General features: G+C 51.8%; 1 protein-coding gene across 1 annotated transcript; it reads left to right on the forward strand.

Moving 5' to 3' along the window:
* Positions 1–5,767: 5,767 nt before the first annotated feature.
* LOC309412251 (cholesterol 7-desaturase nvd-like) lies at positions 5,768–26,728 on the forward strand (the record flags this gene model as incomplete). The annotated part of the gene is given in 9 exon segments (XM_082009123.1): positions 5,768–5,818; positions 9,880–9,895; positions 15,759–15,901; positions 15,904–15,949; positions 22,452–22,630; positions 24,054–24,179; positions 24,442–24,561; positions 26,550–26,688; positions 26,691–26,728. Coding segments are annotated over 9 exon segments (858 nt in total).
* Between the last annotated feature and the right edge of the window lie 424 nt (positions 26,729–27,152).

A 27,152-nucleotide genomic window follows, 5' to 3' on the forward strand; every position in this document is an offset into this window, starting at 1 on the left:
CCACGGGCGGCCCGGACCCGCCGGGCCCCCCGCCCGCGCCCCGCCGCGCAGGGGCCGCCCGCCCCGCTCAGCGCGGCCCCGCGCGGGGCCCGGCGCGGCTCGGCGCGGCGTGGGGCGCTCTCCGCGGTGCTGAACGCCCGCTCCGCGCCGCGCCGCGCCGCTCCGCCCGCCGCCGGCCCCGCCCGCCCCGCGCTGCCGCAGCGCCCTCCCCCCGGCCCGCCCCGGCCCCGACCCCGGCCCCAGCGGAGCGCGGGCGGGACCCCGCCGGCCCCGGGCGCTGCGGCAGCGCCCGCCCGAGCGCTGGGCGCCGGTCTGGGCCGGGGGGTACAGGGTGACAGCGCGGGCGGCGGGGGGGGCGGCTGCGGGGCGGGGTGCTGGCTCCCGCAGCACTTGGACGCGCCGCTGGTGCGGAGTCCCCCTGGGCTGAGCCTCCGGCTGCGGTGGGGGGCGTCTCTGGGGGGGGCGCGCTCCGTCCTTCTCACCTGCGCTACCCATTCGATGTCTGGGTATTCCCCTCGCTCTGGGAGGCGTTATCAAAGCAGCTACTGTGTAACCGGGGGTCTTCTCCCGGCATAACCACACCAGCTGCGGGGGGTACGCCAGGGTCTGCAGGACTGCTCCTCCAGAACAAATATTCCCGGTTATGCAGCATCTCTGACCAGCGCGCTTCCCCAGTCCTGGCTGGGAAGAGTTGCTTGGGGCATGAACACCGTCAGGGCCTGTGTTCACTCTAGTGCTGGAGGACCCTCCCTTGACCAACACACCCCTTGGGCAGCGGTGTTAAGCAGACACTCAACCTGGTTCCTTGGCTTGGCTCTGTCCTTCCAGACAGAGCCACCACTCTTCCAGACATTAGCTCATAGGGCAACCAGCCATTTTCCTCCATTAAATTCACCACGTTACTCCAGGTTATGACCTTAAGATTTGTCTGCTGAGGAGATTTCTTGGGGTTCTCTTTATCTATCTGCTTCTGGGCAACCATTAGCCTTCCCAAAGGACATGGAGGCACAGCAGCTAGTGGCCAACATCTGGAGGACAGTCCAGCTCCATAGCTGAAGGGGATTGAGTTTCACTCCTGGAACATGTCCCTCCCATTTCAGGGCCAGAGGGGTGAGGTGGCCAGAACAGCACATTGCTCCCCAGAGCTGCCGCTGTGGCCTTTTTGGAAAAAACACAGGGGTTGCAGGTAGCGACAGGGTGTTGCTTTGTAACTGCATGGGACCAATGCCATCAGCCAGCCCCCTGTATGCCAGCCAAGAGGAGAGCAAGCTGAGCACTGCAGAAGAAAAATCACCGGAGATATTTTTACATCAGCCATTTCTAGGGTATTGCCGCAGCCCACCTCTGTGCTTGCTTGCAACGTGAGTTGAAGCAGAATTTTTTTCCCCCAATGCAAATTTTCTCACTGGCATCTCTGAAGTGCAAGTTGCCATGGAAACCATTTTGTCTGTGTCCCACGTTGCCCACATGCACTCGGAAGAAGCTGCAGAAGCAAAATGGCTGTTGTGTAATGCTGCAGGGTCTCAGCATAGAGGGGCTGCTGTGCTACACAGCACCCTTCCAGCTATGAGACCCTCTCAGAGAAGCTGTGGACAATTGCTTGGGGAAAGCAATGACACCCATGGAGGTTATGACATGCTCGATGAGAGAAGAAAAATGGCCCCACCTTGCCTTAACTCTTGCAGTCCTTTGCGTGGAATTCCACACCAATCCTGCTGTGCTCTCAGCACAGACTCCCAGGCACGCTTTACCATTTTCAGTGTCACTATGTCATTTCTAGTCCTCCACGCATGGAGATGAGGGCCTTGCTGTACTCACACGGTGTGGCTCTGTTCACCCTGAGGCACCCCAGTGGAGGCACAAAGGGTGCAAGTTAAAGAGAGTTGCATCCATACCCTTAGACTGCACACATTTGACTTCATCCCATCCTCTGCCTACCAGGTGCATTTGCAGTAGGTTGTTTGGGAAGAAACTTTTGGAGTGGGCTATACAGACCCAGAGCCTGGTGGGTGTGATGGCAGTAGAATAATAAAGGCACAACCTGGCTGCAGCAGGGGACTTAGCAGAGAAAGAAAGACTAAGAAAAAAGGCAGACTTTGAAATAATGTTTAGCTTGTTCATACTGGAGTGCAAAAGGTCTTTCCTCCTTATTATCTGGAGTTCCCTGTAGGGAGAAAAAGGAGTGCTGTTACTGAGCCCCTCCTGTGTCACCCAGGAGTCTCGGATGATCATACTCAGGAGTCAGGGTCTTCCCTCTGTGCCTACATTCATTTTTTTGTCTCCAGGGACTCTTTTTGCAGAGATCTGAGAAACACTTGATTCTCTCTCAGGTCATGCCTCCCACCAGGCCGTGTTGTCCTGGCATCGGGAACAGCCCAGATCACAACCTCCAGCAGCCAGGCTCAGCCAGCACAGACGTTGTCACCACACGACTTCCACTCTTGCTGTGTCCTCAGGCTCTTTGATCATCTGAAGGCAATGGGTGCATGCAGGGTTTTCGCAGGGTGGAAGCTGTGTAAATGGTAGGTACAACTGCATCCACCAGCTGATCCTTCTGAGGACTCTGTAGCGAGCAAAGGTCTTTCTTTGCTTTTCCTGTTGCTGCCTCCTGCCATATCATGGCAACTTTCTTAGCCATGATTTGGTGCAAGAACTTAACACAGTTGCCTGTTAGCAATTAGCATGTGCATAGTATGATCCTGCTCCTTATGTCTGGCACCTTCTGGGTGCAGGGGAGTTGGACAAGAGCATGAGACTGGTGTTTGTGTTGTGTCCCGTTGCCTGTGAAGGGTGTAATTCCTCCCGTGGCCAGAGTAAGTCACCATAAAACCTAGAGACTTCAGGGGAGCAGCATTGAACCCAGCTGGAAATTCCATTTGGAGTAAGGCATCAGTCCCAGTGATGGAAAAGATAATGTAGAATTTCATAAAAGAAGAAAACAAGCACTAGGAATATGTGATTTGTGTCAGCCATCATGGAGCTGCCAAAGAGACAAAATTCTTCTTTTGAGAAAGTTAAAATTTAATTGAGAGCCGTGGCCACACAGCTGTAACACAGGCTATGGAAATGCATTTTATGTACAGCTCTAAGACTGTAGAGTGCTTAATCTAAGGTATAAAACTAAGTAAAACGCATACTGCGGGGCCATGGCAGATCTCTAAGAGCAGTTGTTAGTGAAGAACTGCAACAGTGTGGAGGTATTCCCACAAGTATGAAAGAATTTGAGATGCGGTTGATATTTCAGTATTCTGCCATCGCTCTGGAAGAAATCACTCATGATAAAATCTGTGAGATAGCAAATAATGATGCCAAATAACTTGGATTGTTTGATAAACAGAGTGCTGAAACATATTTTAAGACAGTCAGCATAGAGCCATGTAAGTAGAAGCAAGTATTATTGGCCCCGCCCTTAGGACCGGACTGTGGATGCAGTGGAAACATTGACTGGAAAGGTGGTCTCTAGTATTGACCAGAGGGTCAGAGACCATGAATTTCAAAACACAAAGCAGGCAGTGTTGTCCTTGATGTGCCCCTTCAGAGCAGCAGCCAGCAATGGCTTGAGCCTCTGTAGGAAGCACTGGGGAATCCCGCATGGGAATGCTGCCGGCAGATCTGGGGATCACATTCTTTACAAAGAGGCTGAAAAAATGGAGAAAAGGGCCCCTGAGAATATTTGGAGAAAAACTCCTTATGAGCTGCTACAGAAGAGGTGAGACTGGATGAAGGCAGTGTGCTGCCTGAGGTATCAGACGTTGCCTGCCAGGAGCCGTGACAGATGACTGCCTCTGCGCGGATGCTTTCCCCAGGGGCTCTGAGAAACTGTTTCCACAGTTGCTCCCTCAGTGCAGCACAGCTGGGGTAGGCAGGCTGGTGAATTTGGAAGAAGGCAACCCTGCCCTCCTCACATGGTCTCCATGCCATGGCCAGAGCCTCCCGCCCAGCTTCATCACATCTGTTCCAGCTGGACACCTCCCAGGGAGTCCCTTGCCCTGGGTACCCTGCAGGTAGAGGACACCTTCCCTTGGTGTGTGGCTCTCCGCCACATGAGCAACACAAGGATGGCCTGGGATGGGATGGGGAACAGCACTAAACCCCAGTCTGAGGTCAAGGTGGGCAGCGGGTGGTGGCAGACAGCAGGCAGGGACGACAGACCAGGAAGGGGGTGCAAGGGCCCCCCACAGCTCCTCACCACCCGCCTGGAGACTGGCACAGCACATTCCCCACCATCAGCCCACTGGGGGATGCGATGTGTGTGAGCAGCTGGCACGCAGCAGGAGGACATCCTTGTCACCGTGTCAGCCATCCAGCCAGACCGCCAGGCAACGGCTGGCGTCTGCAGGCAGTAAGGTGCCCAGCAGCGTTATTCCTATGGTGGGGGAGCTGCAGGGAGCAATGAGGTGGAGATGAAGGAGAAAACATTTGAGCAGCTGTTTGGATTGAGCTGTTGCTGTCGTATGTTCTGGCCCTGTCTCCACCTCTCTTCCAGATGATACACAGGATGGACTGCAGTCCCTAAGCAGGTCTTGTGCTCTCCCTAAACGCTTTCCCAGCAGAGCGGGACTCAGCCCAGCCTACTTTGCAATCCAGATGTGGCTGGTGGAGTCACCAGGCAGCACAGCTCCCTGCTCCCGTGCTGGTGCAGCACAGAGCTGCCTTGCTATGGGCATCCATGTTGTCTTTAGTCAGCTCTCCCCACAGGGCATGAGATCGAGGGCTCTGAGGGCCTTTTCCACCTTCCTGAGCACAGTGTGTGTCACCTCTGGAGTCGGTGTCATTGCAGAAAGAAGCTGCAGCAGCGTCCTATGCCAAGTGACAAGAATTGTTGTCTCTCTCCCCCTCCGCTGTCAGGTTACTGCATCACTGCAACACCCACGTGCAGGAGCATTCCCACCACCCACCAGCGCTTTGCCTTCGTCCAAAGCAGCTGGGCACTCACAAGGCTGGGGGGGAGTTAAAACAAGATGCAAGCAGTTAGTCTGGCTTTTGGATACCAAGAGGCTCCTGAGTGGACAGGGACATATTCAGGGACTGGTAAGAGGGTGGGACATGGAACATCAATGGCCAGAGGCAAAGATGGTGAGAAACACAAGAACAGCTTCTGTGAAACCAGAAGGAATTGAACGCACAGAAATGCACGGTCAGATGTGCAGGAGGAAAGGGTGGGAATTTCCACTGGAATAATTTTCTAAGTGAAAAACAGCACTCATATGTTTGTAATGCTCTGTAGGGAAACTTTCATTTTCACAAAATTCCAATTTTCTGCTGGAAAACCAGCCAAGAGGTGGCTGGGTGTCAGCTGCCTGCATATCATGTCCCAGGGGATGGGACAACTTGTCCTCAGGGACTTCCAGCCCCCTGTGACTCCTGCACAGCAAAGGCTGGAAAGGAGCTCAGAGAGACTGGTCACTTCTTGGGGGTTTCCTTTGGATCTTTGCCTCGGAGGACGCTGGACCCTGGGCCCACGTAATATGGTGATACAGTCACCAGTGCAGAGTGGCTGGAGATGGAGCATGCTGGGGAACACAAGCCCTTCATGCTCCCCAACATGCACAGCCCACCACACTGGAGCTCAGTCCAACAGCTCGGCTGTCCACGATAAAGCTTGCCCATGGGATGTAGCTGCTTTTCTTCCCAAGGTAGAGTTGACATCCAGGGCTGCCAGATTCACTTCCTCTGTCTCCAAGGACTCTCTGTGGACACTGGGACACCAGAGTCTGTGGTTGCACCAGTAACCTTCAGCCCTTCTCATTGCAAGATGTGGTAGGGCATGACGGTGCAGCACCTTGCTCAAGCAGAAATGGTTCCAACATTTGAAGAGGTTGGAGGGGCCAAATTCCCTGGGAAAGGGGACATATGAGCTTCTCCCTGTGGCTGTGTCTCCCCAGCGAAGTCCAGGCAGTGACAGGCTTCATTGGTAGGCAGAGGTGCCACCTTGTTGTCCTCTATTAAGTGGAGAGTGAGACCTCTGGATATGCCCTACATCTTTGGACTGGGATGAAGCTGAAAAAGGGCAAGGAAAAGGGGGGTCAATGACAAATGAGGCACTCAGGAGCTTGTAATCCTTCCAGAGACAGCTGTTCTCAAAGAGAGGACATTGCCTTCACACTGATGGGGGCAGAAATATGCCCAGTTGTTCCCAACTCTGAAACTTACCTTTAGGGAGGCAGCAAACATCTCAGCAGAGCCCCTTTGTGTGCATCCCTGGACACCCAGAAGTCTATGGGGCCTGATGGGATGCACCCGAGAGTACTGAGACAGCTGGCGGAGGAGCTTGCCAAGCCACTCTCCATCATTTACCAGCAGTCCTGGTTAACAGGGGAGGTCCCAGACAACTGGAGGCTTGCCAATGTGACACCCATCTACGACAAGGGCCAGAAGGAGGATCCATGGAACTACAGATCTGTCAGCCTGACCTCCGTACCAGGGAAGATTATGGAGCAGTTCATCTTGAGGGTGCTCACAGGGCACGTGCAGGACAACCAAGGGATCAGGCCCAGCCAGCATGGGTTCATGAAAGGCAGGTCCTGCTTGACCAACCTGATCTCCTTCTATGACCAGGTGACCTGCCTAGTGGATGAGGGAAAGACTGTGGACGTTGTCTACCTGGACTTTAGTAAAGCCTTTGACACCATCTCCCACAGCATTCTCCTGGAGAAACTGGCAGCTCGTGGCTTAGACAGGTTTACTCTTCACTGGGTAAAGAACTGGCTGGACAGCCGAGCCCAGAGAGTTGTGAATGGCATTAAATCTGGCTGGTGGCCGGTCACAAGTGGTGTTCCCCGGGGCTCGGTTCTGGGGCCGGTCTTGTTCAATATCTTTATTGATGATCTGGATGAGGGGATCGAGTGCTCCCTCAGTAAGTTTGCAGATGACAGCAAGTTGGGTGGGAGTGTTGATCTGCTGGAGGGTAGGAGGGCTCTGCAGAGGGTTCTGGACAAGCTGGATCGATGGGCCAACTGTATGTGGCCATATTGGACACAAGGCCAAGTGCCAGGTCCTGCACTTGGGTCACAACAACCCCATGCAACGCTCCAGGCTTGGGGAGGAGTGACTGGAGAGCTGCCCGGCGGAAAGGGACCTGGGGGTGCTGTTTGGCGGCCAGCTGAACATAAGCCAGCAGTGTGCCCAGGTGGCCAAGAAGGTCAATGGCATCCTGGCCTATATCAGCACTAGTGTGGCCAGCAGGAGTAGGGCAGTGATCGTGTCCCTGTACTTGGCACTGGTGAGGCCACACCTCGAATCCTGTGTTCAGTGTTGGGCCCCTCACTACAAGAAGGACGTTGAGGTGCTGGAGTGTGTCCAGAGAAGGGCAACGGAGCTGGTGAGGGGTCTGGAGCACAAGTCTTATGAGGAGCGGCTGAGGGAACTGGGGATGTTCAGTCTGGAGAAGAGGAGGCTGAGGGGAGCCTTCATCGCTCTCAACAACTACCTGAAAGGGGGTTGTGGTGAGGTGGGGGTTGGTCTCTTTTCCCAAGTAACTAACAGTAAGACAAGAGGAAATGGCCTCAAGTTGCACCGGAAGAGGCTTAGGTTGGATATTGGCAAACATTTCTTTACTGAGAGAGTGGTCAAACATTGGAACAGGCTGCCCAGGGAGGTGGTGGAGTCACCATCATTGGAAGTGTTCAAAAAAAAGTGTAGACGTGTCACTTTGGGACATGGTTTAGTGGGCATCGTGGTGTTGGGATGATGGTTGGACTTGATGATCTTTAAGGTCTTTTCCAACTTTAATGATCCTGTGATTCTGTAATGTGAGGTGTATGACCTCAGGAGTAGCTTTGGAGGATGCTGAGCAAGCCAGGCAAAGCCAGAGCTGGCCCAGTTGTGTCAATATGACATGTAGGAGCAGGAGCTGAGTGGCACCAGGTCTTTTGCTGCACGTGACATACCTCACCCCCGGAGCCAGCTGGCAGACTGGAGCATGGAGCCTGTGTGCTCCATCACATACCAGGACAGATAACTGGTGGGTTAGTGCTCAAACACAAAATTCAGAGTGCAGGTATGTGACAGCAAACATGCACCCTTGAGAGCTGTGCCCTCCTGTCAATGTGTGATTTATATTTGCTGGAAGATAACAACCTGGTTGCTGAGGACAGAAAGAAAGATTGACTGCACAAGTTCTATTATGAAACCAGCCTAAAAACATATAAAAACATGACGAGACCAGGCTAAACACCACTGGTTTTGAAGAAAACACTGTTTTTATCTCATCTGCTTCCTTGAAGCTATCTTTCTAGACACTTGCAAGTCAGCACATCTGGAAAGTGAGACACACAGTCTCGAGGTGGGCTTCCTGGAAATATGAACACACAGGTAGGGTTATCTGGTGAAAAATGTCATTGAGAGTCTTTGTGTCAAACAACCCAGTTCTCCAAGGCTTCATCCTCTTCCTGCAACTCTTTACTTCCCATTTCAGTCTCCACTTCAAGTCCCAGCCCTGATCTAACTCAGAGGTGTGTTAGAGAGTCCCAGCCAGTCTAAGGATTTCTAATACTAGCTAAACACCGTGTTTCTCCTTTGCTTGTTTTTCTATAGAGTTAAACTTCATTTTTTCAACCCCTTGAAGCAGATGAATGGTCTCTACCATGACCACTGCTCCTATATGTGTCAAACCTGGGGAGTGAAGCATTTCAGCCTTAGGTGGTTGGTTCAGCAAACTCAGAAGCATTTGAAATTGGGGTTTGGTACATGGTGAAAGGCGTTCAGCATCTGTAGCCACGGGCACCACTTCGAACCCCAAACTAATTCTTTAGTATAGCTAAGGTTGCTATGTACCAGTCAAAAGACTCTCAATATATCCTAAAAATAAATACAGAGATAATAGCCTACAGAAGCCACAGTTACCTCACCAATGCTTAATTATGCTCAGTTTACATAATTTACAGAAACATTTACTGCTTCTTGGACTCAAATGTCCTAGCTTTCTCCTTTTCTGTTTCCCAGCTGCCTTGGGATGGTCCCCTGCAGGTCATCGCCCAGCTTTGCCTGAGAAGTTAATGAGAAGGAAATCTCTGCATTGGATTTGGTTTTCACATCTAGCATGGGATGTGCTTCATCTTAATACTGCCCATCCCCAAGCACCCCAGAAAGAGCCACATGCCCTGTGTGTCTGTGGAGGTCCTGCATTACTCAACAAGTTCCTGGGTGCTCCTGCCCTCACCCCACTCAGGAACTCCCAGCGCTCTGTCCTGGGCCCATTATGTCCATCTGTAAATGCCTCTTGCACTCAGTCTCTAACACCCAGGGCTTCTGGGCAGTCTTCACACATCAAGGGCTGTTTCACTTCTGTTCCTTGCCCAGGGAAGCAGAGGTTCCCACAGTGCCACACCAGACGTGCCCTGAGTAACCCTTGATGTTCCATCAGTGGTGGCGAATGCTTCATCAGGGGACACACTCCTGTGTGTCCAACCAGGGATACTGTGGGTGCCCTGGCCCTCCTGTTTGCACCTGTAAGATGTCTTAGAAGAAAGATACTCAAGAATTCTGGGGGAAAAGAGCAGAGCAAAGGGGGTAAGTTCATAAAGGCTCTGGCCAAGCAGTTCTTGGACTGAGCCCTTCCTCTGCATGGAGGCATAGCGATTGCTGCTGGGTTTGTGCAGCAACACCCTGGGACTCCCGTTGTCTCCCAATTGTCCTTTCTTTTTCTGATTTCCCTCTTGCTTGACCCAATTCTGCCCACTCATAAATTCCTTCAGCCTTGGAAAAGGGGTCAAATGCCAGCTTAAAAGGAAAGTGCTAGATTGAGACGAAGACTCGTCTAGTTTAGGGGTTGGTAATGGATGGGTAAAGTCACCTTCTGATCTTCAAGGCTTTACGTCTATTCTATTCTTGCCACTCCTGCTTCTGATTACTCTCCTCTTTTCTCTGTGTCTCCTCTAGGTTTACTCCATGCAAGGTGAGGTGACCACCATTACATGCACCTTGCCATAGATCAAACATGCAGATGTTTTTTTCTCTGTTCCCAGTTACATTCCTAATTATTCTTGAAGGAGGGCTATTATGTCTGAAAGCTTGTCAACTTTTTTCCAGCTCTATCAGCTCATCTAATAGAAAATATTATTGTCCTCTATGGACCTTGCTTCTTTGATATGCTTAGATCATCATGCCTACAAAAGCATTAATACTAATTATTCCTAATATTGCATTTGTCTTTTTGAGCAACGTGGACTAGTGAGCAGATGCATTTACAGACCAAGTCAAGTAATGCTCAGATCTCATTCTGAGACCCTCTCCTGTGGGTCTTCGCCATGTGCATTACATTTCACTGGCAGACACTGCTGTTTGCCTGCCAGTCACTGAGAGATTTGTAAGGCTTCTTTTGCAGTAGTTCACAGTCAACTTTACATTTTAGCATAGTGAATAATTTAGAATCATGTTAATCCGATGATTTAGAGACCTGTTTATCCCGTTTCTTAGGTTCTGTGGAAATAAATGCAGATCCCTACTCTCCGTTGTAACAGCTGAGCATCTATTCCTTTTTCTTGGTTCCTATCCGATTGGCTCCAATGACAAAAGCAAGAGAGGTTCCCCCTGTTATTTCAGGACTATTTGAGGACATTTTGCAACATACCATAGAGGAAGCATCTTGAAAAGCCAAGTGAACAAAGTATGAACTTGTTCACTTGCTTGCTGACTCCTCGGATCTGTTTGTGAGATGTGACCTCTCTGTGCAAACGGGGTGCTGACTCTTCCCCAACGAGCATATTCATTTCCATGTCTCTCAAACCCTTCACTGCAGCAGCCCACGGATTTGCCCAGCACAGTACTGAGACTCATTGGTCTGCCGTTCCCCAAACCACCCATCAAGTTTCTGGTTTTGTGCAATGGATGTATATATTATGTGCTTTTATGTCCTTAGTAAATTGCTCTTGAAAACCTCTTTGATCTGCCTTATTTTGACCTGATCCTTCACTTGCTGGAGTTGCTGTTTTCCTCCTTTTCCCCATTCAGACAGGACTGGCAGCCTCTCCCGCTCTGAGGGATGTCTGTTTACTTCCAACTGTTGTGTTCAATCTTCTGCGTAACTACACTGGCATTCTGCTCCTAGAGCAGGTTCCCAATAGGTCATATATGTGTTTACCTGAACCTTTCACATCAGGTCTTCAAGCAATTCACCCTGTCTGAACTTGCTCTTTCAGCTGCTCGTTTTGCTTCAGCCAGATGATCCATTTCTGTGTACTTTTCCCTTTCTAATTACTCGGTACTAGGGTGGGTATTTTGGGTCGCTGCTTCTCCTAGAAATCTCAGACTATATCTACATGGTAGACAACAGCTGGCTTTTCTGCAATTACCTCTTGAACCTGTGCAATTCTTCAGACCAAATCAAGCATTACTTCGCTGTCTCACTTTTGCCCAAGATAGCAGCTCAGGAGGAGGCTGTGGTATTTATTGATATAATTAATGTATCTACTGGATTTAAGACCATTCCTTCAAGGAAGCATTTTTCCCTTATGTGCAGGTGGAGTTCCTTTTGCTGCAGCTTGTACTCGTTGCCTCTTTGCTGTGTGTCTTGGAGAAATGCCCGGCTTCCTCCGCTCCATAACCCCGAGCTGGTGGCAGGCTGCAGTTGGACCCCCCCACCCCGATTTGCCTCCCTTTCCCCAGACAAAGTGAACCCCTCTCCCTCAGCCTCTCCTCATCCCTTGACCCTCTCAGAACACCCCAGGAGCGGGTGCTGCATTGGGGTCGCAGCCTCCTGGGCTGTGGCATGGCTCTGGGCAGGTGGGCTACCTGCCAGTCCCTGGGCTGAGCCAAAGGCAGGTTGCCCACCGCCGCATCCCCGACAGGCGCCCCTACCACCCACCCAGGCAACGGGGGTGACGAGGCTCAGGATCTTGGCCAGTGTGCTGGGCATCCCTGCCTGGGCACCCCCACTGGGGAGTCGGACTTCCCTGCCCAGGCACTGGGACAACTCTGCCCAGGCATCCCTTTTGGGGCATCCCGGCCAGCACCCACACAGGGGCACCAAGGGTGTCACAGCCTGGGCTTTCACATGGGCATTGAGTATCCCTGCTGGGTCACGAGACATCATGGCACAGGCTCCGTGAGGGTGTGCAGGGCACCCCTGTCTGGGCTCCCTGCTGGGGCACCGGAGCCTCTCGCTGCCTGGGGTCTCCTCCCAGGCATTGCTCCTGCAGCTCCCCATGTCCTGGGGAGATCGGGATGGAGCCTCACAGCCACACCCAGAGGGGTGCTGTGCTTGTCCAGGGTCCTTTCACCTTGAAGATGGTTTTGGTCTTGTGCTGACGCCTTCCTCATCAGAAGGGATGTTTCTGCATTGAAATCCTTCAGACTCAGTGGTGGAAGTGTGGGTTGTTTTCTGTTTTCAAGAGCCATCCTCTCCTGTGAAGTTGTTTGGGTTTGTTTTTTGGGGTTTTTTTTGTTTGTTTTTTTTATAATGGGACCTGTGTAACTCAAGATACACGTCCTAGGGAGCCCCCACCAGCCTATCTGTTATGACTCTCTTGGTTATCTGCCCCAAGCCTGGTTCCTGGTGCCCAGTCCTCTGGGTCTGGCTGAATCTGCAGGTGAAATCACTTCTAGTGGCAGAGTGACAGTAGTGTACCAGTGCCAGGAAGATCAGTAAATAAGAGTTAAACAACCTGTAGCCTCCAGGTTTGTGGATGTCTAATTTATTTTGGAGTCTCTGAGCACAGCCTGGAAATGCAGCCCTGCTGCCGGGGCAGCGAGCCAGAGGAGTTGAAAGAAGAAAAATCGCTTGACTCAGTCCCTGCAAGGCTCGTCCTTTGGGACAGGACACCTTCCAAAACATGACGTTGAGCACACAGGAAAGCCCCATTCTCTCCTGAAGTTGTGGAAGTGGGGTGAGAGTTGCTCCGCTCTGCGGGGCGCTGGCTGTCCGGGAGCTCGCTGCAGGGGAGCTGCTCAGACCCCGGGGAGGCTCCCGTGCAGGAAAGCCCCGGAGCACATCCTCTGACCCCAGTGACCAGAACTGCATGGTGGCCTCGGGGCTCTTTATGTCCCATGTGCTGTTCTTGCTACAATTGCCACTTGATTTCCATAAAATAAATAGGCTAATTTAATAGGGAAATATCAGTATGTGGCTGACAATACTCTATAGATATTCGCCTGCAACAGAGTATTTTCAGTATATCTTAGGCCAGGATACTGTCCTTCCAAGTGGAGAGACATCAGATTTGATGGACGAGCTGGAGAGAAAAAAGATCAGCTTCTCCTCTGGCTCTACTGGCTCCAGAGTGCAAAGGCTGGAGGCAAAAGCAGCACTCAGGAGCCCAGCAAGGGTCTGGCCATGGGCACTGCTCCAGATCTTCAAGGCAGAAGAGCTCCAGACTGCCTGTATGAAGGAAAGCTCTAGAGATGGAACCTTCTTGGAGTAAAACTGTCTCAAAACTCTGGTGGGCAAAGCACCAGGTTCTAGGGCTGCTCCTTGGGGCACATGGCTGCAACCCCCCAGGCTCCAAGTGCTCTGCTCTGAGCCACCTGGCACTGCTCTTCTGTGTTCCCACGCTGCTGCTGCTCCTGGTGAACCTGCAACACCTCCAGAGACAGGCAGAAACCCTTTCCCTGCTTTGCCCCGCTTTGCCCTGAACCTCAGGCCAGGCAGAAAGGCAGGTTAGAGAGAAAATGACGATGTTTCCAAATGAACCGCTGTTACCTGGGGCAGCTCCGGTGCCTCCGCTCCCCCATGCCTGCTGCCTGCAGGTGTGTGAGAGCGTTCCGGAAAGACTGCAGGGACAGCAGAGCCAGGTAAGGAGGGATTTCCAGGCACTGGAGCACAACAACTCATTTCTGCCAGACACCAGAAATAATCCTTCCTAGGCTCAAAGGCTGGGAAAGTTTGCAGGGTTTCCTTTTCTTTGCCCGTACCACAAAACTTCAAAGAAAGTGGTTTTGGGTGGGATAGCTCACACTGTGTCGCTTGTCATCAGCATGGCTGCCTGGGAAAACACGGACAGAGCCTGGCTCCCAAAGTTTAATTTGGTCTTAGCTCACTAGCTGAGCTTTAACTTAACAGCAAGCTCTATAATGATCTGATTTCGCACACTGATGAAATCTGGATGCATACATGCATAACCTGAAGCACAGTATGGAAGAGAGGACCTGGCCCTTAACTTGGTGGCCACCACATCTGTATGAACAGCCCCCAAGAGCTTCTGAGCCCCCAGAGCAGCTGCATCCCCTTCCAACCCGGACCTGACTCGAGGGGCCGCTGGAGCAGGTCTAGCTTTGCTTTCAGGCCAGGTCACCGACGAGCAGCCCCTCTCCTCCGAGCTGCCGGCCGGGATGCGGGCGCTGGCAGGTCTGCAGTGCCGCAGCACCCTCGGAGCAGCGCTGTGCCGGGCCAGGGAAGCACCTGGCACCTATTCAGTCCCTCCGGGAAGAACATTTCTTTAGATAAAGCTGTGGCATGCCGTGCAGCCGCGGCTGCCTTGCACAGCTGGGTGGAGGAAGGCCGTGAGCAGCCCCGCAGCTGCAGCCCGGGCACTGTCTGTCTGTCCCTCCATTTCAATAGTTCCCCGCTCAGCTGACGCGGTGCTACCCTTGGGGTGGGGAGGAGGCGGCCGATGCCAGAACTGAGCAGGGACAGATCCCAGCAGGGCAAACTTCACGTTGCTCCAGAGAGCACAAGGACTCAGGCCCAGCAACGGGGAAAAGCAAGTCTGAGTGCCGGGGCAGTACCACCCTGGCCGCGCCAGCGCCGACGCTCCTCTCCACGCCTGCGGCGGAACGGAGTCAGGTGCTTCCCCTCGCTGCACCAGGAAACTTCCTTTGGCCGAGGAGGTGCCAGTGCTCCGGCCCGCAGCACCCGGCCGTCCCTGCCCAGGAAGGGACCCACTGCCGAGCTGCGGTGCGGACGGCTCGTGGAGTTCAAGAGCAAACAGATGAAGGGCTGCTCCTGCCAGCTGCCATCGCCAGAGATGCCTGAGAGGTATGAGCCTGTGCGCTCCGCTCTAGACCTCTCGGGCAAAGGGACAGGAATGTCTTTGAGTGCAGCTATTGCTCTTCTCTGTGTGGATCCCTCCCTCAGCAGGGGAAGCATCCTAAACCTTTAAATATTTCTGTGAAGGCAACTTTTATCCTGCAGCTGAAACAGGCTCCAAGAGCTCAAAACCCAGGGCTGAGGGCCAAAGCCATGAGGGTTTACAGATGACCGGGAGAAATTACGCTCCCGGTGCCTGGAGCAAGGCAGTGCCCTTCCACACGGACGTTTCTGGGCTGCAGCAGCCCCCGCGGGACACCGGGCAGCTGCCTGGCTCTGCAGGGTGCCAACGGGCTGCGCGTGACACCCGGGGCGCGACGGCCGTGGCGCAGCCGCTCGCTGCTCTGGGATGTCTTTTAAGTCCCGGCAGCGAGCCGACGGCCGCCGCAGCCTGGGCCCTTGCTACAGCAGCTGCCATCCCAATTTTGCGTGGCCCTTTTTGCAGTCAGCAAATGCCTCCTGCCTGCAGCCTGGCAGCTGCTGCCTGCCAGGTCTCCCGGGCCCTCAGTGCTGGGCAGCAGCTGCCGGCTCTGGCAGCTGCCTGGTGCCATCTCGTGGTTAAATAACTTCTCCAGAGCAACCCCATTTCTGTCCTGCCACTGCTCTTCCGCTAGAAAGAAAAGAAAACCTCCGGTATTAATTTTTAGCAGGATATACCTGCATGACTTTGCACGGGTTGGGTAAAAGTGCCGGTCGGTGCTGCCTGTTCAGGAGGGGCCAAGCAATGTGGGTCTCACCTGAGGCCACTCAGGTGGGGATGTGGTGTTTACGACCTCATAACCTTGTATTCCTGCAGGAGAACAGGTCGCTGCGTTGCACAGCCAGGATGGCCAAGCCTACGTGGTCGACGCTTACTGCCCTCCCCTCAGGGCCAACCTCGCCGCCGGTGGGCACGTCGTGGGCAATTGCATCGAACGCCTGTTTCACGGCTGGCAGTTTTGAGGAAAAAAGATGGAAAATGCACCCGCATCCTGCATGCTGAAAAAGGTGAAGTTCCCCCAGATCTGCAGAAAGCATCTGCAGCAACGGCAGTGGCCTGTGTGTCCTCATTAAAAGATACTTCGTTAAGGAAAAATGGTCCTTATAATAACTCACCCCCCATCCTGCTCCCCTATTTCATGCAGTGCCCTACTTCTCCTCCTAGGCTGCCCATGTCAGGGCATAACTTTCCTGTGCCCTTTCCTGTGTTAGATGATAACTGGAACTTTAGTCTAGACAAATCATCACCCTTCTTGATTTTGATAGTCCTACAACTCCTGCATTCAGCAAAGCAGTGTATAAAAGAAGCTTTTTAACTCTGAGGCAATGCATTGCACCAGAAGGGATGTAAACAAAAACCCTCCTGAGGAACCATTTGGTTTCAGAAATTATTCTGTACTCTATAGCGGTAGCTCATACCACGTCAGTGCTTAAATCTGTCGCATAAGCATGACAGAATAGTCTCTCAATGGCAATTTTTTCTCCTTTTAAGGCTTGAAGGGAACTTTTGGTTGAAATCCAGGAAAGCTCTTCGCATACACCTACCTTTTAGATATGGTTTGCGTTGACTGTGTAGGAAGAGTGTCTTACTTAAAGTTCACGAGTAACAATTATTTGATCTGGCTGCACAAATTAGTTTACATCACCAATTCTAAATGCGTCTGAAACCAGCAAACAGACTTACCTTGAGTTTTGCTTTGGTTTGTGCTTCTTAGTTATTTTCCCTGACTTCAACTTTCTCTGATTGCAATTGATTGGGAGAGCAATGAAAACATTGATTAGCAGCAAAACTCAGTCTTTCTACTAAACAGACAATTTTTCCCAAAGTGAAAGAAATATTCTGTCCATATATATTAAGATAAACAATTTACAGATCCCACCAAACAGCAAACCTTTTTTTTTTGTGTGGGTGTTTTTTTTACCCAGAAAAAAGATTAGTACTGGATTTTTTTTTCCATACTCACTCAGGAGCTGCATTTGATTGAAAAGTTGGTTCCAAATAATAAGGAATGATGTGTTTCATCACAAAATGAGAATGAATATTCTGGACATACGGAAACGCTTGCCAAAATGCATTGTTTCACCTGAAACTGCTGTATTCAGAGTTGTAGCTACTGGTAGCTATTAAAAGAACAAGACTGCAGACAGCTGCCCTGCTCCCATACAGGCCAAATGGGTCAGGTTGATTTAAACAGATTTAAGAGCCATCTGTGCTCATGCAGGTCACTTTGACGGAGAGGGATTTTGGAAAGCTGGGATGGGCAGCTCCGCCGGCACCAGGCTGGCAGGGGCCCGACAGCCAGGCAGGGGAGCCACAGAGCCCAGCCTGCTGCTAGCTGCCTGTGTGGGGGCAGATGAAGCCCTCTCTAAAATGTAATGAATGAGATGCATCCCACCCAAAGCACCAGATTTTCCCAGAAATCACAGAATCACAGAATCACTAGGTTGGAAAGGACCTTCAAGATCATCAAGTCCAACCATTAATCCAGCACCACCATGTTCCCTAAACCATGTCCTGAAGTGCCACATCCACACATTTTTTGAACACTTCCAGAGATGGCGACTCCACCACCTCCCTGGGCAGCCTGTTCCAATGCCTGACCACTCTCTCAGTGAAGAAATTTTTCCTAATATCCAATCTAAACCTCCCCTGGTGCAACTTGAGGCCATTTCCTCTTGTCCTATCACTAGTGACTTGGGAGAAGAGACCAACACCCTCGTCGCCACAACCCCCTTTCAGGTAGTTGTAGAGAGCAATAAGGTCTCCTCTCAGCCTCCTCTTCTCCAGACTAAACAATCCCAGTTCCCTCAGCCGCTCCTCATAAGACTTGTGCTCCAGACCCCTCACCAGCTTCGTTACCCTTCTCTGGACACACTCCAGCACCTCAACGTCCTTCTTGTAGTGAGGGGCCCAACACTGAACACAGGATTCAAGGTGCGGCCTCACCAGTGCCGAGTACAGGGGCACAATCACTTCCCTACTCCTGCTGGCCACACTATTCCTGATACAGGCCAGGACGCTGTTGGCCTTCTTGGCCACCTGGGCACACTGCCAGCTCATGTTCAGCCGGCTGTCAACCAGCACCCCCAGGTCCCTTTCCGCCAGGCAGCTCTCCAGTCACTCTTCCCCAAGCCTGTAGTGTTGCATGGGGTTGTTGTGGCCAAAGTGCAGGACCCGGCACTTGGCCTTATTAAACCTCATACAGTTGGCCTCTGCCCATTGATCCAGCTTGTCTAGATCCCTCTGCAGAGGCCTCCTACCCTCCAGCAGATCAACACTCCCACCCAACTTGGTGTCATCTGCAAACTTACTGAGGGAGCACTCGATTCCCTCATCCAGATCATCAATAAAGATATTGAACAAGACCGGCCCCAGAACCGAGCCCTGGGGAACACCACTTGTGACCGGCCACCAGCCAGATTTAACGTCATTCACCACAACTCTCTGGGCTTGGCCATCCAGCCAGCTCGTCACCCAGCGAAGAATAAATCTGCCTAAGCCACGAGCCGCCAGTTTCTCCAGGAGAATGCTGTGGGAGACGCTGTCAAAGGCTTTACTAAAGTCCAGGTAGACAACGTCCACAGTCTTTCCCTCATCCACTAGGCGGGTCACCTAGTCATAGAAGGAGATCAGGTTGGTCAAGCAGGACCTGCCTTTCATGAACCCATGCTGGCTGGGCCTGATCCCTTGGTTGTCCTGCAGGTGCCCTGTGAGCACTCTCAAGACCAACCGCTCCATAATCTTCCCTGGTACAGAGGTCAGGCTGACAGGCCTGTAGTTCCCAGGATCCTCCTTCCAGCCTTTCTTGTAGACGGGCGTCACATTGGCAAGCCTCCAGTTGTCTGGGACCTCCCCTGTTAACCAGGACTGCTGGTAAATGATGGAGAGTGGCTTGGAAAGCTCCTCCGCCAGCTCTCTCAGTACTCTCGGGTGGATCCCATCAGGCCCCATAGACTTGTGGGTGTCCAGGTGGTTTAGCATGTCCTTGAGTGCTTCCTCCTGGATTATGAGGAGTATATTGTGCTCTCCATCCCCATCTTCCAGCTCAGGGGGCTGAATACCCTGTGAATACCTGGACTGGCTATTAAAGACTGAGGCAAAGAAGGCATTAAGTACCTCAGGCTTGTCCTCATCCTTGGAGACAATGTTCCCCGCCATATCCAGTAGGGGATGGAGATTCTCCTTGCCTCTCTTTTTGTTGTTAATATATTTGTAAAAACATTTTTTATTATCCTTTATGACTGTGGCCAGACTGAGCTCTAGCTGGGCTGTTGTCTTTCTAATTTTGTCCCTGCTTGACCTAACGAGATCCTTGTACTCTTCGTGAGTTGCCTGCCCCTTCTTCCAGGGGTGATAAACTCTCCTCTTTTCCCTGAGTCCCAGCAAAATCTCCCTGTTCAGCCAGGCCGGTCGCCTTCCCCGCCAGCTCTTCTTACGGCACATGGGGATCGCCTGCTCCTGCGCCTTTAAGATTTCCTTCTTGAAGACTGTCCAGCCTTCCTGGACCCCTTTGTCCTTCAGGACTGTCTCCCAAGGGACTCTCTCAATCAGTGACATGAACAGGCCAAAGTCTGCCCTCCGGAAGTCCATGATAGCAGTTTTGCTGAGTCCTCTCCTTACTTCACTCACAACTGAGAATTCTATCATGTCGTGGTCGCTAAGTCCAAGGCGGCCTCTGACCACCACATCTCTCACCAGTCCCTCTCTGTTTGTAAACAGCAGGTCCAGTAAGGTACCTCCCCTGGTGGGCTCACTCACCAGCTGTGTCAGGAAGTTATCGTCCACACGTTCCAGGAACCTCCCAGATTGTTTCCTCTCTGCCGTGTTATGCTTCCAGCAGATGTCCGGTAGGTTGAAGTCCCCCACAAGAACAAGGGCCAGCGAATGCGAGACCTCCGCCAGTTGCTTATAGAATGTCTCATCTGTCTCTTCATCCTGGTTGGGTGGTCTGTAACAGACTCCCAGCAGGATATCTGCCTCATTGGCCTTCCCCCTCATCCTTACCCACAAGCACTCTACTTGGTCTTCACAATCTTTGATTTCTATGCAATCAAAACACTCCCTAACATACAGAGCCACCCCACCACCTCTCCTTCCCTGTCTATCCCTTCGGAAGAGCTTATAGCCATCCATTGCAGCACTCCAGTCATGAGAAGCATCCCACCATGTTTCTGTGATGGCAACTACGTCATAGTTGTCCCGCTGCACAATGGCTTCCAGCTCCTCCTGTTTGGAGCCCATGCTGCGTGCATTGGTGTAGATGCACCTGAGCTGGGCTATCGATTTCAACTCTGATACGTTGAACCTACCCCTAGGTTCAACTCTAGTGAGCCCGGTTTTATCCCCTCCCCCCTCCAAATCTAGTTTAAAGCCCTCTCAATGAGGCCTGCCAGCTCATGAGCAAGAATCCTTTTGCCCCTCGGCGTCAGTTGCACTCCATCAGCTGCGAGGAGGCCCGGTGCCGTGTAAACCACCCCGTGGTCAAAAAACCCAAAATTCTGACGACGGCACCAGCCCCTGAGCCACGTGTTGATCAGGTGTGCTTTCCTGTTCCTTTCAGCATTCTTCCCTGTCACTGAAGGGATTGATGAAAACACTACCTGTGCTCCTGCTCCATTGACCAGTCGCCCCAGTGCTCTCAAGTCCTTTTTGACTGCCTTTGGGCTTCTTAGCGCAACCTCGTCGTTGCCAACCTGCATGACCAACAGCGGGTAGTAATCAGTGGGCCAAACCAGACGAGGGAGTTTCCTGGTGACGTCTCTCACCCAGGCCCCAGGGAGGCAGCAGACTTCCCTGTGAGTTGGGTCTGGTCGACATATTGGGCCCTCTGTACCCCTCAGAACAGAGTTGCCTACGACAATCACCCTCCTTTTTTTCTTAACAGAGGACGTCTTGATGCGTGGGGCTGGTTGACTCCAAGGCACCCCCTTGGACGGACCTTCGTCAGGGTCCTCATGTTCCTGTCCCTCACATTCCAGAGCCCCATACCTGTTGTGTAAGGGCAGCTGGACGGTGAGGGAAGCCCGGAGGCAATTTGGCGACCTCTCCGAGGAGGGACCTGCTTCCATTTCCTTTCATCTCTTAGGTCCTCTCCTTCTGCCCAGCAGCAAGAGGACAGGGGATCCCTTGCTGCTTGTGGGGCCTCCACCAGCTGCCCCTGCTTCAGGGATGGCCGGGTGCGGCTCCACCTATCTATCTCCCTCTCACACTCCCTAATGCTCCTCAGCCTCTCCACTTCCTCTGTCAGCTCTGCCACCAGGCTGAGCAGGTCGCTCACCTGGTCACACCGCACGCAGGTAGCGTCCCCGTCGGTCTCTGGAACAATTGACAGGCTCAGGCACTCTTTGCAGCTGGATACTTGGACAGCCGCATGCCTGAGCGGGAGCTCCGTCTGTGTCGCCACATTCTTTTCAGTTTTCAGGCCCCAGTTTTCAGCCGAGTGGCGACCATGGCTGAGCCTCCTCTGGGAGGACGATGTCCACTTATACTGTACCCCGCCCGCACACCTTCCCTGCATGCCCTGCCCGCGCAAACTGACGTCCTGACACGCCACGCCATTTGCCCGCCCTGTTCGCCGCGCTCCGGGCCGCTCGCGCTCCCGGGGGCTGCTCTTGTAGGTGAGGGGGTTTGGCCGCCGCCGCCCTGGGCCCCGCCTGCGCTGAGTCAGAGCTGCCGCTCGTTAGGAGCCCGCTCCGCCGGCCGGGGGTCGGGGGGGGAAGCTGGGGCACTCTCTCGCTCCCTGTGCTGCCGCCTTCGCGGTTTGCCCGCGTCGGGAAGGCTCCCCCGGCGCGATCCTTCGCTCCGTAGCCCTTCGCAGCGACGGTCTCCGCCTGCCCCCTCTGATACTCATTTACTGAAAGAGAAACATCATTTCTCCTGCTATTTCACCTCCCACGTGGGTGTACAAGGCTGAGTAATAAGGAAGCGCTATTCTCCGTGCTTGTTTGCAAATTAGAAGAAAAAGTAACGAAGGCAAAAGCCTTCCAATCCAGTAGAAGCTACATTTTCTGAATATTGGGTAAATAGAAATGCCAACATTCATTTCACAGGAAAGACTGCAGATATATTCTTAAAGCAACACGATACTGCTGTATTGTAACAGAGAATGACTTGGACCCAAGAGGTAGAGATGGCTTTTACTCTCTGCACCCCTCTATCTAAAACCATCTCCTTTTAGCTCATTGAAACTCCATTGATGCAGCAGACATTTACCTATTTGAACAGTTTTAAGAGAAGTGAAAGGTGGCTGCAGAGCAGCCAGCCATGCTTCTTCCTTAAAAGACCTATGCGAAACACCCAGTTGAAATAAGACTGATTCAAGCAAACACCCTTCTGGGAACTTCAGAAGCTGTCGTCCTTCTTCGGCAGCCTGAAAGGTGGCAAGTGTCACTAGCGGTCTGCGCCCATCAGGACGATCTCTGAGCCATGGTTCAGGACAAGGTGACCTTCAGCGCCAGCGTCAGCCTTGGAGATGCCTCTTTTAACCGACTCCTTTCTGGCCTCTGTAAGTGCCAGATTTTGTGAGGGTCTGGACCTGCCCGTCCTGCGAGGTGAACGGGATGCTGCTGGTCTGGTACCACTGCGACAGGGTCGGTCTGGCATGGGCAGTGCCCGAGCAGTGGGAGATGGCCACCGAAAAGTGGGTGTTCCACAGGCAGACGAAGCGCTTGGTCGATGCACACATCCAGGTAGGGAGCCCGCTCCTCCCGTGGGGCACGTCCGTGCCTGGGTCCTCTCCTACAGTCCAGTTCAGGGACATCTCCTCCCAGTCAACCCATTCAGGGCCATCTCCCTCCCATTTAGCGGGGCTCTGCCTGCGCCCAGTGCCACCGCTGCCTCCGGCAGAGCTCAGCCCCAGAAGTACACCCCTGTGCCGTACACCAAGAGTATGGCATATGCTCCCCAAACACAGATCGTGGGCTTCTTGAGTAGAGAGCAGATGTTCTGGGTACTTAAAAAGAATCTGTTAATTTGCTTTGACTTATAACTGATGTAATTTAAAAAAAGATTCTCTAAGAATTGCGGCACTTAGTGTCAGGAGGCTTTTCAACTCGTCGATCACCAAAATGGAAATGCACAGTTATTTTGCCATTAATCTTCATAATCACCATCACACACTGACATATGTGCCACAGAGAACAAAATGGCTGTTGCCGTTTTGTTCGTGTTGAACCAGCAGCCGGGAGCGATGCTCGCTGGGCTCCGGCTCCAGACACCGCTCTGCCTGGAGGGGTGGAGACGGATCGGCTCAGCCCAAGAGTCCTCCCAAAACGTTGGGAGGTTTTTACACACTTTTGGCTGAGCAGAACACCTCTGTGGTTTGTAAAAATCAGTAACAAAAATGACCCTTAATCTAAAGCACACTTCTCTCCAAAGGCAGTGCCTGCCTGCTGGCTAAATCCCAACTAAGGCGAGTGGGCTAGAAAGAAATGAAGAATTATTAGAAGAAATTAAGAATGCACATGACACACAGGAGATACAGCTCTGGGTGTGGGAAGAGGAGTTGTGAGATGCAGGGATAATTTGGCAGATTAATGTGATAGTAATATTTATTTCATGTCTGCTTTTCAGTGCCAGCCACTGTACACAGGTCTATACTGGGACCAGTCTGTGCTACTTGCCAAGCTGGTGGAAAGCTGGTGTATTTGAGTAATAAAGCAGTTAAAACTTCTCCAAAGTGACATACTGTGGGCAGGCTGGTGAGTTTTAAAGGTTTTAAAATATGTGAAATCTAGTCTAGGAGCACAAACATAAAAATGCCTGATTACCTACAATTATTACAGGGCCAAAGGAAGGACTTATTTGGAGGCTCAGCTTGTGTAGCTGCAGAAGTTAAATGTATAGACGTCTTTGAGCTTAAAATTAACTCTGAATTTTCTGAGCTTCCTGTTTAAATTGTTTCCATACACTAGTTGAGAACTGGTCCCAGGTCAGTCTGTGCTGAGGTCCCTTCCTCCACTCACTCGGCTGCCTCTCGCTGTGCCGTCTACCTGTGAGCGTCTCTGCAGCGTGCGGGGCCGTACTGCAGTGCTCTTGCAATACTGCTGTTGAATGCAGGGAGCTCGCACACAAGTCCGCTCTCATCAGTGGCAAATTTTCCCCCGAAGGCAGGAAATCGCCAGGAACGTGGCCGGCACGGCTCACCTGGCTTTCTTCCACGGACCAGCTATTCTGGGCAGCTCCAGTCTAAGATACAAAAGGTCCAAGCTGTGGGATTTTATGAAGCACATCTGGAGGGTAAGACCTTAACTCCCTCTGAGCCATGAGGTGGCCCAGTGCTTTCAAACCAGGTCCCCTTTCTGCCACAAAACATCAGCCCCACCTCACCACCTCTGCTGCATCCCCCCGTCTTCAGGTCCACTCTCCTTTTTCTGTCTCTGAGGGTTTTAGCTGCACTCCCTCATCTGTGCTCATCTCTAGATGGTCTCCACAGCCAGCTCTTGTCACCACTTGTTGCTACCTCCTCTCAGACTGAGCTGGTCCTTCTCCACCCCTCCAGGTAGAGTGGCCTCCACAGCCGGAGCCCAACGAGCATTGTTCCCGGCTGCTGGTTCAACACACCGCAACCGTCTTTGGGAAGCATGTCTCCTTGATAGATTTCATGGTTTCAGCTGGTCAGGTACGTCCCACGCTGGTGACCACCAGCGCCCCAAGCAGAAGGGCTTTGTCCCGCAGAAGACTGAGTCCTTGCCCATCCCGCCCAGCGTAGCCTTTCCTACCAAGTGCATCAGACACATGGGCCAAAACTACACACTGGCATTGGGGCTGCTCCACAGTTGGAGAGCATGGAGAAAAGGGAAGGTTCGCAAGGACTGCTGTGCCCACATAAAAAACCCAAACAGATAGTACCTGAGCAAACACTGGTGACAGTCTCAAGGGACCTTCACAGCATGTTGTCACAGCTCTTTACAATACAGCACTGTGCACCTTTTCAGCCCGTGGTGAACATACCTGGGAAAGACAATCAGCAACAGTGCGTCTTTTAGCCCAAGATCAGCCCTGAATGAGATAAAAAATAGATGACAGAGATTGATAAATAATTAAGGGAAAATAGAAATAATGCCACTAAACATGAATCAATGAGAATGAGATGTTCTCACTTTTGGTTTTGATTGTGTTGTTTTTTTTAATGAAATGCCAAGCTCACCTGATAAAACTAGTAACTTTGTTCTAGTACATTTTTGAAGGCATTTAACCTATTCCCACATTACAAATTCAGAATAATAGCAAAACATGTCATGTTACAAAACTTTGATACGGGATAGATCTTGATGTAATTAGGGAATTATCACAAAGTGGATGTTGATTGTATCTCTGTTCAGTTCTTAGGTCTGTGCTATTCAGCACTGATACCAATAAACAGGAAAAAAAAAGACATTCAAATAACCTTACAAAAAGTTTGTACCCAACCAATCATTAAAGGAAGTAGTAAATAAAGTAGCTGAAAACCCGGCAATCTGCACTGCCTCAGCCAACCAAGTGTATGACCATGCATCTGTGTGTCTGGATGCATGTCAAAGACCAGAGAACAAGTCACAGAATCACAGAATCATTAAGGTTGGAAAAGACCTTAAAGATAATCAAGTCCAACCATCAACACAACACCACGATGCCCACTAAACCATGTCCCCAAGTGACATGTCTACACAGTTTTTGAACACCTCCAGTGGTGGTGACTCCACTACGTCCCTGGGCAGGCTGTTCCAATGCTTGACCACTCTCTCCGTAAAGAAATTTTTCCTAATAGCCAATCTAAACCTCCCCTCACGCAACTTGAGGCCATTTCCTCTCATCCTATCGCTGGTTACTTGGGAGAAGAGACCAACCCCCACCTCACCACAACCCCCTTTCAGGCAGTTGTAGAGAGCGATGAGGGCTCCCCTCAGCCTCCTCTTCTCCAGACTGAACACCCCCAGTTCCGTCAGCTCCTCCTCATCAGACTTGGGCTCCAGACCCCTCACCAACTTCGTTGCCCTTCTCTGGACACACTCCAGCAACGCAATGTCCTTCTTGTAGCTGAACCTGAGCCCCCAGTCTTATACTTCAGCTAAAACCTAATGTGACTGTTGTAGCTGCGAAGGAGAAAGCCAGAGCAGGAGTAGGGATGTTGTATTATCTCCATACCGTATTGCAATCACTGCTACTGAGATCTGGAGACCAGGACTGGTGTCAACAATCTAACAAGGCTGTTGACGACCTGAAGGTAATTCAGTGATCAACAACAAGGCCAACATCTTCTTTCATAGAGGATTAGCTTTTAAACTTTTGGGGACTGTAAAGTTAACAGAGTACTGTAAACTCTCATGAATTCCTGTGGGCGCACAGCAAAGCCATCCAGCTCTGACATTCCATCTGTGAATCTCCCAGGCCAATAGGGGCTTCATGGCTCTGCTGGATTTCCCCTGGCCTGGGGAGCATTAACAATTGGCAACCAGTCTGTGACTCATGGCCCTGAGGCATAGTTTGACTTTGTGCCTATTATCTGGTGAAAAACAGAGTAAAGGGGGACTTGAGTACAGCCTGAGAGACATCTCAAGCAGGTCTCAAGCTATGGGAGTTCCTGAACCACCAGGGACTCTTCCCTGAGGGTGTTCCATTGCTCTGCAGGTGGGGCCAGGGCTGGTTCTCCTGATCTTTGAACATGCTTTCCTTGGCCATGGGATCATCCTGCAGACAGTGACTCCTCTGGAGCCTCTCCTGCAGAATGTTGTCCACAAAATCTACTACCAGAAGAACATGCCAGCCATAATCCCAAGTTCATCCTGAGAGCAGATGTACACAGGTAAGGCTTCTGAAGAAGAGCAGCCAAAAGTGGTCCCCTGGAGCTTGGTGGCTAGGAGCAGTGAGAAGGAAGAGCAGTTGCCCATGTGGGCTCAGATATGTGGGAGGAAAGCACTTGTAGGCAAGATCCTTTCAGTGCTTGGCACAATCTTTTAGTTTTAGTACCTGAAGAACTAAACAGGAGGTTTAGCAAAGAGGGTCCCTGCAGCGACTCATCTGTGGATGGCAGAGAGGTGCTACTCCTCTCCTGTGCATGGGGAACTGGGGCACAAGGATTAGGCAACCTCTCCCAGGCTGCAGGAAATCTTTGAGGGAAACTAATAACTGCATCCAGATTTCCAGCATCCCAGGTTGGTGACCATCCTATCTATCTCCTTCAGTGAGAACTATGCCAAGAAATCCTTCTTCTGTTAAATTATCATGAGATTT

Source organism: Phaethon aethereus (assembly GCF_964289735.1).
Source record: "Phaethon aethereus genome assembly, chromosome: 20".
NCBI lineage: Eukaryota > Metazoa > Chordata > Aves > Phaethontiformes > Phaethontidae > Phaethon > Phaethon aethereus.